Source organism: Simochromis diagramma, unplaced genomic scaffold (assembly GCF_900408965.1).
Source record: "Simochromis diagramma unplaced genomic scaffold, fSimDia1.1 OVJJ01000061.1, whole genome shotgun sequence".
Classification (NCBI taxonomy): Eukaryota; Metazoa; Chordata; class Actinopteri; order Cichliformes; family Cichlidae; genus Simochromis; species Simochromis diagramma.
Genome location: NW_024386945.1, coordinates 819,460 through 838,110, shown reverse-complemented (window position 1 = coordinate 838,110; position 18,651 = coordinate 819,460). Strand labels below are relative to the sequence as shown.

Genomic DNA, 18,651 nt, shown 5'->3' with positions numbered 1-18,651 from the left:
CAAGTGGTATCCCATTGAACGAGGGGCTGCTTTATGTTGAGACTCAGACCTGAGAGATGTGTGTTTACAGTAACAGCAGATGGAAAACAAGACTAGATTTTATTGTCTTTTCTCATCATCTAAAAAAGGATCCCAAGAAACAGTTGTGTCAGCATTAAAAAATCCACGTTTTTTTTTTTTTTTTTACCTCTTATCATCCTGATTTATCCTCTGCTTACATGGGACAGGTTATTGAATTGAAGGTTGTTTAAACACTTTTGAGTATATATGATTATGATTATATTACCCGTTACTTAGATTTTGTATATTATATTTTATAGCTTAGTTAAGTATTGTTTATAGCTCCATATAAACTGCATGTGCAAACACCCTATCCCCTTGCATCCTCTCCTCTCACACTGACCCCTCTACATTCCTGAATCTTCTCTTTGGTCTTCCCCATTTCCTCTTGCCAGACAGCTCTCTTCAACATAACTTTTCCCATTATATTTACTACTGCTCCTCTGCACATGTCCAAACCATCTCAACCTTGCCTCTCATAGCTCTGCTACCATCAGCTGTGCCTCGTGTCCTTCCATCAGTGCCATCATCTCCAACAACAACATAGCTGATCACATAGCAATATTATATGTCATCCACACTTTTGATGCAAGAAAGATTTTGTGCCAGAGACCCTTCGTGACGCAACCCTCACGGTTTGTCCGAGCTGGAGATGGGCACCAGCGATTCTTGTGGGTTAACATCTGGACCAAGCATGCCACTTGGAATTTTTGAGCAAGAGTATTGCCACACAGTGTATGTAAAACACAGATTGTATATAAGACGGACATAGCTTCCAAGTCTGAAAAGTGAATCATGCGTTCTTTGTAATGGTTACATCGGGGGACTCCGCATAGACGCCTATGGGGAAAACCCTCAGACTTAACATCTGTAAAAACTTTACACACCTTTACCATTTTTATAATACTGATGTCCATACATTTTACCCAGATACACAGGAGCATAATAGTACTCAGTTTTTCTATTTCGTTTTTCTAAGTAAAGAACATTCCTGTAAAGGGAAGTACAAACCCTCATGGGACTGTTAATGTTTACTTTCAAATACTTAATGTAGTCGTTCCGTGATCGTTATTTCCGTTATGCTGTGATGTTGTGCTTAGACTTTGGTACTTGTGGATTTGTGGTTTCCAGGATTTATGTGACCAAGAATGGTGTAAAGGGTTAGCTATTAACAATCCACCGTGACTGAAGCTCAAGCAGTGTTTGATTCAAGGTTGTTGTTTAAATGGTAATAAAATCATTCTTCCTGTAACTGTGCAGAGACCTCAATGCTTATCAAACACTTTATTACAGTTCAGCAATCTGTGGTGTTGTTCTCTGATTAAATTCTTTGACTTCAAGTGTGTCATCCATGTATTTATCACCGACTTTTCTTGATTGATGATCTGCTCCAGCTAAACGCCGTTGACATCCCCGGGCCAGCTGAAGCTGTTGGTGAAATGCTTGAACTGGTGAGCAGCGTGAGAGAAAGAATGCATGCAGAGTGCTCCTGCACTAAATTAATAATTAATTAATCAAATATAGTTGTCTCACAATGTAACGTTTGGAAACCAGTGCATTATATTATTTATTTTTGCAATATACGATGCCACAGATCTGAAGTTGAGCAAACTATTGTTGCCTTCATTCTTTTCAATCCCTAATGTACCCACACAAACTTGCTATTTCCATTTACGTACACATTATTTATATTTTATATTTTGTGCATATTTTATAATGCAGATTTCAATGATGCAATCTAGATCTAAAAACTAAATGACAGCAGTTACGCAGTGATTTTGGATTGTGTGTTAGCTGTGTTTCTTTATGTGAGATGCTGTGATTTATGTGCAGTCAATATACTGACCTACATCAGAAATCTGGCCTACATTCTCAGCTAAATTATCATCGCTTTTATTTTTCTGATTTTCTTATTTTATGTTTATTTATTAATTTTCTTCCAGTCCAGTTTTCTTGTGAGGCGATGCCCCGCCCTAACAGCCTCACACAGACAAAAGCTCGAAATGCTTCTCTGTTTCTGTCCTAGAGGATGAATACACATCCATGTCGTCGATCTGCCTGCACCTGCGTTAAAGCCATCAGCATGCGAGCTCTGCTGTGACAGGTGGAAAACATGCTCGGTCACTTTGTCGGGTATCAGATTCCCAGTTTGCAGGATGCATTGCGGTAAGTTTCAACGCCATGAAGGACCACTCCCATCTCTACAGCATTCCCATCCTCCCTCTCTCCTCTTGGTGAGCAGCTGCTTAGACCCTCCCTGTTTCACAGCTGCTGAGGAGGAGGAGGAGGAAGGGGAGTGGAGAATGTTCTCTCAAGAAGTCCTGGCTGTCAGCCATTGCTGCTTCCTGTCCTTCTCTTTCATCTCCTGCAGTTCATTTTGAGTGTAGCAACCACTAAAGGCTGGCTGTAAATCATACATCCTCACTGCCCTGCTGAATAATTAATGAGAGAACCCACATTTAGGTGGCTACTAGTTTATACTGCATCAAGGATTTCCCCTTTTTCTTTCAGCCTTACTTAAAAGCATTAAGCTACATGCCTTTTCAGGTGACTCCCATTCTTAACTGGATTTTCAGATAGCTTAAAGGGACGGGTTTTAATGTTGTAACTGCAGACTGTTAAGTCTTAGTGGCGTTTAGGTTCTCTAACACAGCCATTATGTCACATAAACTGCAGTTCAGCCAATTTCAGTTCCTCAAACTGGACAGAACCAGAAGAAGCTCAACCCACACTGCGTGCTGCCGAACAACAGACACACAGGCGGACATGCAGCCACGTGATCGGCCCACTGAATGACATCATTGCAGAGAATCTAGGACAAAGAGGGAGGAGAGCCGAGGAGCTGGCATGGCAGGCAGATACCATGGCAGACTCCTGCAACATTGGGTGCCCGGATGATACCAGCACCAGTGGGGTGGATGCAGCAAAAGCATCAATATTAATGCACTACATTTCTGGAAAAATAAACAATAAAATCCACAAATATTTACAGTCGAAATCTCACCAAAGAGGACAGCTTTGTATTGATTTGCAGCTTGCCACACCTAAATAATAGATGCTCAAGCCTCTATGCATAATAAATGAGCTTTGTTTGAATTAGCCCTTTATTCAGTGAAAATGAAATGAAATTCAGACTTCTTCTTCTGCCGCTGCTATTAAAATTTACATTGCAAGGAGCTCGTGGACAGTCTTTCTTGTCATGTAATGTATGAGAATATTTTTCACCCCAACAAAAAAACGTAACATACCCACATATCCACTAGTAAGAATCACGATATTTATATTTATCTTATTTCATTGCTGGCTTCTAAAATATTAATATATTGTACTTCTCATATTTAATTGCAAAAACATTTAGGAGCTATGTCAGAACTGCATCAGCCACCAAATGGTGGTAGTAAACGCGTTTTTTTCCTCCGTGCACAGGAGCAAATCCCCTGCCCTGCCTGTATAAATCTGGTAGCGCCGCCCTCCCATTCAGCAGTTGTTGCATCGACCCCGTTGGGTACAACACGCAACCCAAACAGACCCTTTTTTTAAAAAAAGCCTCTTTCTTCACATTTTCTCCTTCTCCTCTTCCTCTTTGAGCCTCAGACGGAATCATGGTAAGATATTTCCCTTCGTTCCTCTCTGAAACCGTTTTTGTAAGGTGGAATTTCAGGTTAGTCAGGCGCCGGTGTCTCGGTTGTTGAACGGGTTTCCCATCGCTAGAAAACCATTTTTAAAACTCAGTAGACACATAAACGCATAGAATAGCAAGTGTTACCGAAACACTCGATATAGATATATTTTAGCGTGAAAACAAATCGTATTACACAGATGATGCACAGATTTGGTCTGCGGTAGTGGCACGATGTGATTGGCATTGTGTAGAGATGAGAACAATGCACAGAGTGGCGTTGTTTAGACTGACAATAAAGACAGTAGAGCTGCTTTTCATATAAATGAATAGCATTATTTATGTCAATATTCACATTTTTTGTCATTTTAACACGTAAAAATCATAAATCTGGCACCTTACAAACGCACGACCCTGTTTAAAGGCAGGGAGGGGCAGATTGGGTGGGGATGGATGGAGAAATTAAATTGCAGCTATCATTTTTAATTCATAGGATGCAGCAGCAAATGTGTTTTTAATTTAATTTAATTTAAAGGTTAAAGAAAATAAATTGACACAACAAAATGCCTCTATTTTTATATTTGTCCTGAAATATTAAATAAACCTACACTCTCGAAGACGATTTGTGTTCTGTATGATGATTTATTAGGACCAAATTAAGGTTTTGTGCATTACAAAAAGACATAGACCTAATTAGCTAGATTGATGTTATGTTTTCTTCACTGTGATTTTGCATCCTCAAGACATGGAAGCAAGTGGAATATTCCAGGCTGTGCGCATTTGAACAGGGAAATCAATTTGCATGTGTGCTTTTGCTTGCAAAAGAGGGGGAGAGGTAAGAGAGAGGGATAAAAGGACAAGAGGACAAAAAACACTGGAGGGAAGAGGAGAGCGTCCTGCCTCTGCGGGGGCTGCTGCTGTCAGGCATTTCTTTTCCCTGCTGTTTGTGGTGCAGGGAGGTACCTCCTGCTGCACTGCTCATCTAAGATAGAGGGAGCAACAAAATGTGTCCAATTTTAAGATGCATGTCTTGAGAGGGGTTACATGTAAAAGCAGTGACAAAATGTGGAATAAAATCCAAATTAAATATAGATAGATGACCTTCTTCTTTTTCTTTTCTCTCCACAGCGTGAGTGTATCTCCATCCACGTTGGTCAGGCTGGTGTCCAGATCGGCAATGCCTGCTGGGAGCTTTACTGCCTGGAACATGGGATCCAGCCGGATGGACAGATGCCCAGTGACAAGACTCTCGGAGGAGGAGACGATTCCTTCAACACCTTCTTCAGCGAGACTGGAGCTGGAAAGCACGTCCCCAGAGCTGTTTTTGTGGACCTGGAGCCCACTGTCATCGGTAAGTGTCATCACCGCTCGCTGAACAATAATGTAGGAAAATTAAAAAATCTTTAAAGAAAAACTAATGTAATGTTGTTTGCATAGATGAGGTACGCACTGGTACCTACCGCCAGCTGTTCCACCCTGAGCAGCTGATCACAGGCAAGGAGGATGCTGCCAATAACTACGCCCGTGGACATTACACCATCGGGAAAGAGATCATTGACCTGGTTCTGGACAGGATCCGCAAACTGGTGGGTGAATTGAAAGCAGCTAGTATAAAATGTATACACGAATTAAATTATTGAATGAAGTAACTCATGCCTGGTTGTCATCTCTTCCTCTCTCTCCTCAGGCGGATCAGTGCACTGGTCTTCAGGGCTTCCTGGTGTTCCACAGCTTCGGCGGTGGCACCGGCTCTGGTTTCACTTCCCTGCTGATGGAGCGTCTGTCTGTCGACTACGGCAAGAAGTCCAAGCTGGAGTTCTCCATCTACCCAGCTCCCCAGGTGTCCACCGCTGTGGTGGAGCCCTACAACTCCATCCTGACCACCCACACCACCCTAGAGCACTCTGACTGTGCCTTCATGGTAGATAACGAGGCCATCTACGATATCTGCCGTAGGAACCTCGATATCGAGCGTCCTACTTACACCAACCTGAACAGGCTGATCAGTCAGATTGTGTCCTCCATCACTGCTTCCCTCCGCTTTGATGGTGCCCTCAATGTTGATCTGACAGAGTTCCAGACCAACTTGGTGCCATACCCCCGTATCCACTTCCCCCTGGCCACCTATGCTCCAGTCATCTCTGCAGAGAAGGCTTACCACGAGCAGCTCTCAGTGGCTGAGATCACAAACGCCTGCTTTGAGCCAGCCAATCAGATGGTGAAATGTGACCCTCGCCACGGCAAGTACATGGCCTGCTGCCTCCTGTTCCGTGGTGATGTGGTGCCCAAAGATGTCAACGCTGCCATTGCCACCATCAAAACCAAACGCACCATCCAGTTTGTGGACTGGTGCCCCACTGGTTTCAAGGTTGGCATCAACTACCAGCCCCCCACTGTGGTTCCTGGTGGAGATCTGGCCAAGGTCCAGAGGGCTGTGTGCATGCTGAGCAACACAACTGCTATTGCAGAGGCCTGGGCTCGCCTCGACCACAAGTTCGATCTGATGTACGCTAAGCGTGCCTTTGTTCACTGGTACGTGGGTGAGGGTATGGAGGAGGGAGAGTTCTCCGAGGCCAGAGAGGACATGGCAGCTCTGGAGAAGGATTATGAGGAGGTGGGAGTCGACTCCATTGAGGGTGAGGGAGAGGAGGAAGGAGAGGAGTATTAAAACAAGCATTAACAGATAATAATTGATTGCAATGTGTTCTTGAATGCATTCCAAACAGAAATGTTTGTCAGTTTGGCTGTTAAGACTAAAAACTCCTGAAAATGTCAAGTTTGGCTGTCTTCTAAATAAAACCTCTGTGATGTGAAGTCCTTTGCCCTGTGTTTATTCAGCCCAAATACATATTTACAACAACAAAATGATGCAACTCCAAATTTTGAGCTATAATTTTGAAGATTCTGTATTTAAAGCTCAAAGCTTGTCAGAATATATACGTGGATATATTATGTTTTCTTAAACATTAACAATGTCTATTATAATCAGAAGCTGGACAACTAATTGGTTTCAATTTCAATTACTTCAACAGAAACCCAGTACTTTTTTCTACCTGGTGTCATTAATTCATGCGTGAATAATCATCAATAATTTAGAAAGAATATATCAGTATCTCAAGGCTGTTATTTATCAGTGATGAGAAATAAAATGAATTAATTGTGCAGTCCTCTGGTTGCCACATAGTAATTCTCTTTTTTCTACTTTTTACTAATGAAGAGTTAGAATGAGAAGGAATGCAGGGTCAGATTTTACATGAATACAGAAAGGTATTGGGAAGTACTTCTTTAATCCCCCAATAAGCTGTGCAGAGCATCAGTGTAGTCACTTTATTTGCACAAACATAAATGAAAGACAACTCTTTTAAGTAATGTTTATTGAAAAAACATTCAAACTTTGTCCAGATTTAAGCATTTATATCTACCACACTTGCTTTAAGTAGGTACAAAAAAAAGATCAGCGCATGTCTAAGGTATAATTCTGGGAAATTGTTTGATTTCATCCTAAATATAACACATCAGTGTCTGTAATTCAACAGATGCTTAAAAAAAGTATTTAAAAAAACATCCCCGGTGCTTGTGACACGCATAACCACTTGTATTTAGCTGTGTGAGGCTGTGACGATTCACACCGGCTTGTCCTGCAGCAGAGGACAGTTGTCCACGACTCCTCGCCGGTTCAGGATGTTCCAGAAAGATGAGGGTCCAGAGGTGCTTTGAGCCCCGCGGAGCTGTGAGCCTCCAGACACAGTGACGTCTTCCTTCAGAGGACGGTAGGACTTAAAGCGCCTGTCGAGCAAAACAATCACAGGCTGTTTTTAAGCATTTATGATTTATTCATGTTAAAGTATGAAATAATAATGTTAACAGGGTTGCCTTCATTAGTAAACCAACAGATTCTTATATGCACATCACTTCCACTCTACATAACCTTTTAACGATTTTAAGTAATGTTGTGTTTTTCACTCTCATTACACTTTTGGTGTCTTTTTTTGCTGCAGCAGGCTTCTGTTTAGCAAAGAAAAACTCAATTAAAAAAACCTCTTTATGCTACATGTTCAGCCCCAAAGTAAAGGCCTACAGATTTGTATGTCTTTTTACCAACATGTCATGTTGGTGCATCAAAGACTGTATATCAAAGATGGATGTAACCACAGTGACGTAGCACAAGTGGTCACCTTCATGTGAAAAACCACAGTTCCTCTTATGGCTGCTTTAGGCTGGTTCCTCAACCGAGTCAGTTAAAATACTGGACATGTTAACAGCCTGCTACAAATAAACACTTTGATTTCTCATTTTTGTTTCGACCTTTCATAACGAGCTTAATGATGATATCTAAGTTAGCTGTTGGCTGCATATTATTTTTACCCTATTCCTCTGTATTCCTCTTAAAATATATGAAACAAGAAGCACTTCGAGAGCACAACCCTTCGCAAAGGCAGCTCACTCTCTGGGCAATATTTACTTTTAAGGGAATAGTATTATATGTTGCATATATTATATTTTAATATAATATATAATAAAATAAAGTGAAATTAGTTGAAAATGTGAAAATATTTTTGAAGTTTTGTTTTGCAAAAAATAATATTTATTCAGAAACTTTGCACGTGTTCAAGTTGACATGTATTTAAATTGTTATAACATGTTACTGTAACATACATAACAAATCATAACCATTGTCCTTTACTAAATGTTGAATCCCCATATATCATTCCCTATATATCTTTTTGTTATTAATACAAACAATAGCAGTAAGAAACAGAGTTTTAAACAGATCTATATAACATTGTTATCACTCTGACTTTCACATCAATCTCTTGACCTTGACGCAGAGGAAAGAGGTCATGAGTGGCATGATATTTTAAATCTCTATATAGCACTTTCTAAAAGTTATAAGGCTTTTTGTCCATTTTTCCACCAATAAATCATTAAGTTCAATCAAGTTGACCTTGAAAACTTTTTTACTCACACACACATGCAATCACTACCAAAAACAACCTCCTTGGTGGAGGTAAAAACAAAACAGCCATCTAGAAATAAGTTGAAGTTCTTACTTGTAAGAATATGCCACTATTCCGACTGCCAGAACAAATACCAGGACACCCAGCAGCATGGCGATAATTTCAGACGAGGACAAACCAGAGCCTGAAACAAGGATCACACTGTCAGGTCGAAGCAGACACATCAAATGCTGTCAAACCAAATCAATTCATGTTACTGTTGTATGGGGGGTTATGTTGCATACCCATGTCAACGTGGACTTTGGCACTTGTTACAGCTAAACTGACATCATTGGTCAAGGAAACATTGATGCAGTAGACACCAGAGTCATTGAGGAAGTGGTGGAGTACCAGCTGGCACTCTTCTGATGGCTCCACCATGTTGCACACTGAGTGAATTGGCCTCAAGCACTCAGAATCCAAAAGCACACTGCAGACCTCTTTGGGAAGGCTGCAGGAGAAAGAAAGTGAGTAAAATCAAACTGTACACTATGAAGTGTGCCTATTTTTACTCATTTAGAGGTTCTTGCTTTGATTCTTGGACTCTACTAAATAGCTTTGCACTACCCAGAGTTCAAAATAACCAGTTCTTAATCAGATACTGCTTCAACTGTCTTAAACGTCTTAAATGTTTTAACTTTCTTTCGATTCCCTTTAAGCCAACTTTCTTCTGGTTCTTTTCTTCCGAAGCCAAATTTCTTTTCACAAAGAGAAGGCTTAAATAGGTTTGATAATAATAATAACAGGGGGGGGAAAGAACATTTGAAACAAAAAAATAGTGTATATACTGATGAGTGTTATAATGGTTATCCTTTCCCCTAATTTCTTATCACTAAAGACATACATAAAGGCCAAAATCACATATTAGTCATATAGGAAGCTGAGGCCTCATATGGAAGACATTAATTATTCAGCACATTCATATTGTGGTAGAACAGGAGACCTGTAAGCAGGACAAAGTAGACTGGACTTCACATGGTCAAATTGTTTCTGCATGTCTGGATTTTCTTTCTTGTTTGGAATCATATAAGCAGGGACAGTCGTGAATCCATAGTGTCTTAGATATAGTTATTTGCACCACATAATAATGCAGTGCAAATAATTCATGCTGTTATGCGAATAAGATCAAAATCTGCTGCTTTCTAATTAACATGGTTATTATTTCTCTATTTTATAGCCATTTACAATCGACTATAATAAAAAATAGACACTGAAAACAGATTTTAATGTTAAAAAAGGATCCATTTCTCCTGATTCAATTAGTTGGACTTGGTTACAGTATGACAGAGCTCATATCTTAGCAGATCATCTGTATGATTATGTTATCATCCCCTCAAAAACTTCCTGAGGAAGCAGATAAACGTTCAGCTACTCTCCCCTTGGCCTCAGACTCACACACGAAACACTTTGACAGTCAATGTTATCAGGAAGTCTGAGTGCTTGGAGCCATCTGGAGCCTGTTTACAAAGGAGCCTGTGTATAAACCGTTCTTACTATTGGAAATGTTCCACCTCTGTGAATGTAATAAGATGACTAGATTTCCTTTAGAGGCTTTCATTTATTCTGTGGCAGCTTAAAACATGGTGCAGGACCACTCACCTTCCCAGGCAGGTCACGGTGACATCCAAAACATTTTTGTTCATCCTGGGTGTTGCCATCACTGTATTGTCCATGTGTACAATCTCTACTTTTTCAATTCCCTCTGAAAACAAAGACGCAGAGAAAGAATCTCACTGATAATCACCTTTTAATTTGTCTCTGGGTGTGTTTTTTACATTTAAGGAAAAGGGTACAAATAAAACTCACCAAATATTTCTATGCTGGTGCAGAAGGATCCATAACGATATATCACACAATCGTCATCAGAGGATTTTTTGTCGGCATCCCTCTTAACCAGCACAACAACTGGAGCTTGTCCCGTGAGTGTGACTGTGCGCTTAGTGTCTGGTGAGAACAGCCAGAGAATTATTGCACAAACAATTCATACTGGCATTTGTAATTTGCACCAAAGACACATCAGCAACTTTTGCAAATTGTTTTGGCTGCTGTGAAACAAGATTTGCAACATCTTTAATTTTACAACTGCATCAGGAGCGCAAACTGATGCAAAAGCAAGAAAATGCAAGACAGACAGCTGTTAGGTTAGTAAGATGAAATTTATGGAGTAAGATTAGTTTATATGCATGTTTATTCCTGGATTTCCTTACTTACTTCACTGCTCCTTTAACATGTCGACTCTTATTTTGGTGCGTTTTGTAGCGTCATAATCAAATCACATGGAATAAGGTAAAATGGACTGAGATCTCCCAGCCAGCATGCAAATCGCATGTAAAGATGATAAAGTCCAACACAGCTGTTTGAATTTGCTCAGCTTGCTTTGTACAATGGTGGTGTTTCAAAAAACATTTACATTTGAGGAAATCACTCAATGATCTTATCCTGATCATCTGACAGTTCGCTTGCTGATATGTTTGCCCTTTAACAGGATGCTTTGTTGTTTCTGCACATTTTAATAAGCTCCAGTATTTGACAGGGAAAGTATCTGAAAGTAATAGATATTTAATAGATTCCCAGATATTTTTCTAATCCACTCTAGCCACGTCTGTAGATGGACACGTGCGGCATGCACGTGGCAGCTGCCAGTCCATGGTGTGCATGAAGTAATCCATGAATTGTCTCTTTGTGCAAAACAAGAATCTCAACTGATGTATGACTGTAAGGCGTGGCTGCTGAGTCACTCTCAAGTCATTCAGCGGCTTGACAAAAAGGAAAAGTGACAGACGGTTGAACATTATACATTTAGAATCTAAAATCTTTATCCTCATATAATCTTTTTGAATCTATAACTGCTGGTGTGAAATGCAGAAGTCCAGTGCAGGTTTTTTTTAATGTATGTAATGCAATGAATCACCAGTTCACAACAAAAGACCCTAAAATTTTAGCTACAATATAGCAAAAGAATCCAACGAACAGACCAATCAGATCACTTGGGAGCAGCACTTGGCCACAGTGGGAACAAAGAACTCCGTCTCAAGAGGAAGAGACTGCCGTTTGAGGTTTGGATTTGAAGTTGAGGGACAAGAGGATGATGGAGAGACCAGGTGTATGAAACAACTGTACATAATGCTTTAATGAGAAGTCTGTGTGAGTTTTATGTGTACGAATCCTGCACATGTGACCTCACGTGTGGCTAAGATTGAAACATTTATCTTCCAGGAAACTTTTGACTATTTTCATGCAAATGTTGCTCACCTGCTGGCAGCCTGTTCCCCGCCTCTCTGTGAGCTAGCAGCTGGTTGATGGGAGACGGAGTCTTTTCCACAGTTGGCGTTTCCTGGGCCAGCTGAGTGTTGGGGGCAGTGGAGGCCTCGTACTCGGTGTTGTCCTCTTCCGTGTCCGAAGGACCAGTGTTGACATTTACACCAACTGACTTGGTAGAAACCAGTACAGGCCCAGCAGACGCCAGTACAGGAGCTTTCACTGCAAACATATTTATTTACGTTCATGAAGGCAGGATCAGTATTACACACATATCTATCTGTCTGCTCTGCATTTCTCTCTCCTCTTTCCCCTCACTCCTGAAACAGTCAAAGCAGATGGCAGCCCTTCACTCAGACTCATTCCCTTGTTGGTTTCTTCCCCTAAAAAGATCGTTCTTCCTCCCTTTCATCACCACTTTCTTACTCATAGTGGATCACTGGAGTTCTTTACCTTATATTATAAAACACTTTTTGACAACCATTGCTGTGAATTGGTGCTTAATGCATAAAACTAAAATTATCTTCCACGTGAACCCTCCGCTTCCTATATGACTAATAACCAATATATAATTATCATGTAATTATTATTTTACAATCACTTCCTGTATTTGCTCACAGTAAACTTTAATGTTTTAAACTTGTGCTCATCTTGAACTTAACTTCTGATTATTGCTGCTCCTGTCACCAGGGGGCAGCGTTTTACAAGTTGCTGTGTTAAACTGTTTTCAGATGCACATTTTTTTTGTTTGTTTGTTTGTTTTGTTTTGTTTGGGGGGGGGGGGGGATCTTTTTTCTTTTTAGCTCCAGCCCCATTTGCTTAAGAGATTTTTCCCATTCAACTCCTGAAGAAAGATATGATTAACTAACTGCACCATCTTGTGGTTCAAATAGGTATTACATAAAAGTACAGCCTGACCATAGTTTAACTTCATTTGATATCTCACATTATTATTTTATATATAAAATCATTTTGGTTGTTCTTTCATGTTTTGTTGATAGTTTTTAGACATTATATAGTTTTTAGACATTATATACTTTGCATAAAGATTTTTATTACAACCGGACTTCCAAGTAAAATAAAGAGAATTAAACAAATAAAATGTAGTGTAGTGCTTTACATTTTAACTACACTTTCACTTTGGCAAGCCAAAGGTCGCTGGTTCAATTCCAGCTAGAGACACAAATCCCTTTGGGCAAGGTTGTATCAGGAAGAGCCCCCAGCATAAAACTTTGCCAAAGCAAACATGTGGAGTGACTCGCTGTGGGATCTGGCAAAATTCACTTTATTTTGGCTACTTTATTATGTTTTAATTCATATTTTCACTCCAAATGTTGAATTCATCAGCAAGTGAGAGTTAATGTAATCATCTATGTGCATAATAATACTGATACAGTGTTGACTTGACATTTGAAAAGAAAAAAATGGGGGGAAAAAAATCTAAATCTAGAGAATGATGAGAATAATATTTTTCATGTTAGTAAATGACTCAGACTCACTAAGTATTTTTATGATCCTTTAATAACTGTGTGCTACCTGTGGTGCCCGGATTGTTAGGTGGACCAGGGGTCTTGGTTGGGGTATCCACTGGTGGGTCACAGGCCTTGTCCGGGATGACCGCCTGGATCACCACTTTAGGTTTGAATGAGCCCGAGCTGATGTAGGTGTGAGTGACAGTCAGCTCTCTGGAAATCAGAGCTCCGCTTGCATCCCCAAAGTCCCAGTTGAAGGTGATGTCTGCGTTGCTGAGGTACTCGCTGGGGTCGTGGAGAGTGATGGTGAAGGCGATCGCCCTGTTCTGGATGAAGCGCATGTCGGCCGCCTCGATGTCATTGACTTGGTCCAAAGAGACAGCGAAGGGGATTTGATCTGAGGAGGACGCCAAAGCATGATGTTAACAAATAAACGAGCAACAGATTTGCATTTCATGACTATCATGAGAGAACGTGAGAGCAAATATTTCCCCTCACTCCTTTATTTTAGGCTTTATTAAGCAACAAACAGATTTATTATGCTTTTGATGAATGTTTCAGTTAGCATCTTATTATGCAGTGCACTCTTATTTTATTTCATGCATATCTCTACTAAATTATAATTCCACTATTTTGTTCCTTTGCCTGACCTGAACGCTATGTTTCTGTTTTCTGTCTGTTACTAACCAGTGATGGAGAACTGTGTGGAGGCATATCCCAAAGGAATGAACTTCTCTTTGCTGCGGTAGTGGTAGATAACGATGTCCATGGTGTAGGAGCCCAGAGGGATGTCATCTGTGCCGATAGTCAGGGAGGAGGAGGGCCCGTCTGCCACCTGCCAGTACTGACCTGCCAAATGAGCAGCAGAAGCCCAGTGAGATAACACTGAACAGATCGTTTAAAGAGAAACTGAAGTGCTTTTCAATGCTTTCTGACATGTATATAGATATACAGTCATAATAAATCTCAGTACAAGAAAACAAAAGTTTCAGCTTCAAGTTTCTTCACCTCTCTTTAGCATCGTCTGTTACTTTGGATGTTTAAACTCAGGTATTTAAACTCACCTGCCTTCACTACCTCTACTCCTTGTTTACCTTTCCACCTGTTTCCCTCTAATTCACACACATATATTCCTCTTCACTCCAGAGCATCTCCACCTCTCCAGGCTCTCCTCCACTTGTTCTCTGTTCTCACTACAGATCACAATCACAGCCCCACCTTCAGTCCGTCTGCCACTCCCACTGCACACCTCACCACTGTCTTGTTTTCCTCATAGAAGCATTTCATTTTGTTCTTCATCTACTCATTTATTAGTAGAAGTGAGCTCCTCTCACCCCAGGTCTTCCACACAAACACGTAGGCGGGTTTCTTGTCTTTTTTCACTAGCGTCCCATCAGGGAACACAGCCTCCCAGTCTGTGTTCTGTGTTGGGTATACTGGCTCAGACTCAAGATGCTTTGTTCCTGTAACAGGAAGAGAAATTCTAATAATTTATGATTTCACAGATAAGCCCCTGACATGCTGTTGTTAAATAAGTGATGGTGCAATGTGGAAAGTTATTATAATTCATTACTATTCTTCCTGTGGGGACTGGCCGCTGCAAAACACTTTTAATTGCACTGATTAAATAAATGCATTAAGTCACTGAGGGTCAAACGTGCATGCGTTACCGTTGATTACGCAGTCTTCAGCCCAAACCACGTCTCCATCAGGCAGCACCTTTTGGTTGTGTGGAAACTGCAGGTCAATAGTGAAGGTAACTCTGGCTCCAGTCAAAGTTGGGGAATCATTTCCAACATTAAACGTCACTTTTCCTCCTGTCCCAAAGACAGAAATGAAAGTATCTGTCAGTATAATACTTCATTCAGGACAATAAAAAAGCAAATAAATGAATAGAATAAACATCTTTAAAGATAGACAGACAGACAGACATATAGATTTAGATTTAGATTTAGATTTAGAAGAGATAGTTTACAACTGATGTACCTTTCCAAGAGTCTTTGTATCGTGGGTCTCCATCTTTCCAGATCGGGTACATCTTGGTGTTCCATGACGGGTAACGAGTGAAGCGGTTTTTGGGCTCTGAAATATCGGAAATAAATATATTTAAAACAGAATACAAACTCTCCTCCATACTAAAGATTTAATTTGTTACTGTGGGTTTAAAGCTGTCTTGTAATTCTCTGTTATCTGGTAGTAATTAAACAGAACGGGTGCCATTAAAGGGAGTTGTCCCAGTGATTAAAACTAACTTTTATAGTTCTCACAAACCTCTTTGTTGTTTCTTACAGCAGCCCAAAAGTCACTGTTGTTATTTATTTATTACTGGAGCTATGATTTGATTTATAATTTGTAGCTGAAGATGGATAAATAGATGAATGAGGGGGTTTTGCAGTATGGAGCTCTGATCTCAATCCCTCTCATGTGATGCTCAGCTGAGTGTGTGTGATTAACAGCGTCACATGCAGGGTTGAGTTTGGATTAAACCTATTGGCAGATAAAGACTCTCCAATTATGAATTTAGCCTCAGTTATTTTACAGCAATCACGATCCTCTTTCAGTCAATTCATGGAAAAACTTGAGTGAACGTTAGATGTGTAAAACGTTTAGTCCGGAGCTGAGGCAGAATTTAGTGACAGCCGCTCCACTTTATTATTTATTCAAGTTTTGGGTTTTGTTGCCCATCATTTAGCAAGAAAGCTCTTCAAAGGCTGGATAAGAGGAATTATTACAGCAATCGGTAACTCCCAGCTCTTTTTTATTTACTGTAAGTTTTTAAAGTGAGTGTTTGGCTTCTTGTTCTGCAAAGACCGAATTCTGTGTTATTCATGTGTCATGTCTTTCATGCATGGTTGAGTAAAGAGGTCATGGGAAAAAGTCACATCTTATAGACCACAACATTGTAATGTGTTATCACCGTGACTCTGCATATGCATGTCGCTCTTTATGTTACTACACAGGTTGTATTTCTTATTTGTGAAGTGACAAAACATTAAGTTTAAATTCCCTCTCTGAGGAAACCTGTGATCAAAATTAAACAGACATGCTGAAGAAGCTTTTATCAAATATTCACAGATTTCTGTGGAAGTATGCAAAGTAGAGCCATTTTAGAGAGATAATTCTTCATTTGCATTTCAGAAAACTTGTAATATAAAAATAAGATTCTCAGTGTAAATAATCATCTACACAAGTTTCATGGTAATACCACATCTAAATGTTTCTATTTTTACCCCATATTCATAAAATAATCTAAAGAGTTGTGGCTTAGAAAGAAGAAATAAATAGATTGTATTATTTTTTTCTTTGTACAGTGAGCAATTTTCTAGTTTAAAAAAACAAATATGACGGATAACATGAAAGAAATCAAATCAAATTTGTATTCTTCGGGGTTCTGAAGGTACTTGGACATTTAAAACCGTTGTGTGGACAAATGAATTCCATAAAAATGTAACTAAATCTGTGTAAAATACACGTAGTAATGTTTTAATCACTCATATCTACAATCTCAGTAACAGAATGCTACTACTTTACTTCTACTACTTTAAATGAATGGTTCAGTTATTTGCAGAGATTCATATAACAGTACACAATAACATTTTAACACACCCAAAACTCACAACATTATAAAAATAGTCTTCCGGTATGGCAGTAAAATGCCAGTTAAATATTAATGGAGTGTATGAAACTTGGGCATATTTATGATTATTAATATTTCTTCATACTTCAGCTACTTTTACACAGTTGATTTTAAAAGCTTTCTCCAGGTTGTTTGTTCATCTTTACGTTTGTGATGCTGAATCAAAATCTCATCCTAATACTGAAAATTCTCTCTTTAAATCTGAAGATTTCTAATCTAAATCATGCGTGACTCTGCGTCTTCCTGTTGCTGCTTAAAGCATTTTTAAATGAAAAAGCATTTTCTTTACTCACTTGCCACAGTTTGTGAAGCTGCTGCCAGCAGCACCAAAAGCACAGCAGACGTCCACATCATCTCTGTGAAATATCCCGTTAGTGAGCAGCAGGCGACAGAAAACTGGCTTTATAAACGGTCTGATGTTTGACCTCACGTGATGCACTAGCAACAGAAACGCCTTCTTCCTCCACTCAGAGTTCGGGGCGCCTGGAGCGACTGGCCTGGTGTGCATAGAGTCAAAGCTCGTCTCAGGGATTACAGTCACACCTCCAGCTGGGAAAGAGCCACACGATCACTTAAGGAATGTTTAATTCCACATTTAACATAGGTTCACAAGTTCACAAGTAAAAGTCTAGTAAGTACTTTCACTCAAATTCTGCATTGGCCTACTTTGCATTACTCTACTAACATCACATTCTACGCTACATTTAAGAGGAAAACATTTCACTTTTTACAGTACATTTTTACAGCTGACATTAGTATTTATTTTGATTATAAAACCTATATAAAACATATAATTTATGTACTTAATTACTCAGACTCGGTTCAGGCTCCAGTTTAGCCAACCTAGATACTAAAATGATACAGTGGCATTAAAGTATCATTAAGCTACATGTCATCTAAGGACTTAATGCATTTTTGCATTGATTTTACTTTTTTCTTTAATTTTTTTATTACCAAGTAATAAACATTAGTGATATTTATTATCATGCTAATGTGGCTTTGTTTGTTTTTTTCAGTTCAGCTCAGTTACAGTTAATTTTCAGTCGACTTTCAGTTCAGTTTCTATCATTTGAAAATCTTTCGTTTTCAGTTCGACATCAACATTACAATTGATGTTTTTTACAAATGTTTGCATTTTATGAAGGTAACTGACTCCCATATCAGTATTTATTTTACTTTAATTAATTTTATAACCTTATAATATAATTTATAGTTATTTATGGTCAATTTTTTAAATTTCATATGATAAAATATTTTTCAGCCTGGATTCAGTATTTAGTTTATTTAACATGAACAAATATATAAAAAATCTTTGTTACGATACACCAGGATCCCCTTTAAATCATGAGGGTGAAGCTAAACGGACTAGTGTGCATGATGTGAGGTTAGTTTGTTTATTGGTTTGTTTGTTTTTTTTAATCTTTTACCTTTTTGTATGAAAATGTATGAAAGAAGAGAGAGAGAGACTCTGTAACCATAACAGCACAAAAGTGTACAAAAATAACTGCTGCATGTTACTGATCCTGGACTGTTGACAGTAATTCATATGATAAAGCTTAAAGTGTTATCATATGAATATCATTACTTGTTATATACTTTTTCAAATAT

General features: G+C 39.3%; 2 protein-coding genes across 2 annotated transcripts; one reads left to right on the top strand and one right to left on the bottom strand.

The window, feature by feature from the left end:
* The first annotated feature begins 3,531 nt into the window (after window positions 1-3,531).
* Window positions 3,532-6,493, top strand: LOC120737467 (tubulin alpha-1B chain-like). Its single transcript, XM_040038191.1, has 4 exons — window positions 3,532-3,665; window positions 4,808-5,030; window positions 5,117-5,265; window positions 5,367-6,493. Exons 1-4 carry the CDS (start codon window positions 3,663-3,665, stop codon window positions 6,345-6,347), a joined length of 1,356 nt encoding a protein of 451 aa, XP_039894125.1. The 5' UTR covers window positions 3,532-3,662; the 3' UTR covers window positions 6,348-6,493.
* A 543-nt stretch (window positions 6,494-7,036) lies between these two features.
* Window positions 7,037-17,452, bottom strand: pmelb (premelanosome protein b). Its single transcript, XM_040038179.1, has 12 exons — window positions 17,337-17,452; window positions 15,393-15,488; window positions 15,077-15,223; window positions 14,741-14,869; window positions 14,094-14,255; window positions 13,471-13,803; window positions 11,929-12,156; window positions 10,483-10,620; window positions 10,276-10,378; window positions 8,922-9,127; window positions 8,731-8,821; window positions 7,037-7,465 (listed from the first exon to the last, which is right to left on the bottom strand). Exons 1-12 carry the CDS (start codon window positions 17,395-17,397, stop codon window positions 7,303-7,305), a joined length of 1,857 nt encoding a protein of 618 aa, XP_039894113.1. The 5' UTR covers window positions 17,398-17,452; the 3' UTR covers window positions 7,037-7,302.
* Window positions 17,453-18,651: the final 1,199 nt, after the last annotated feature.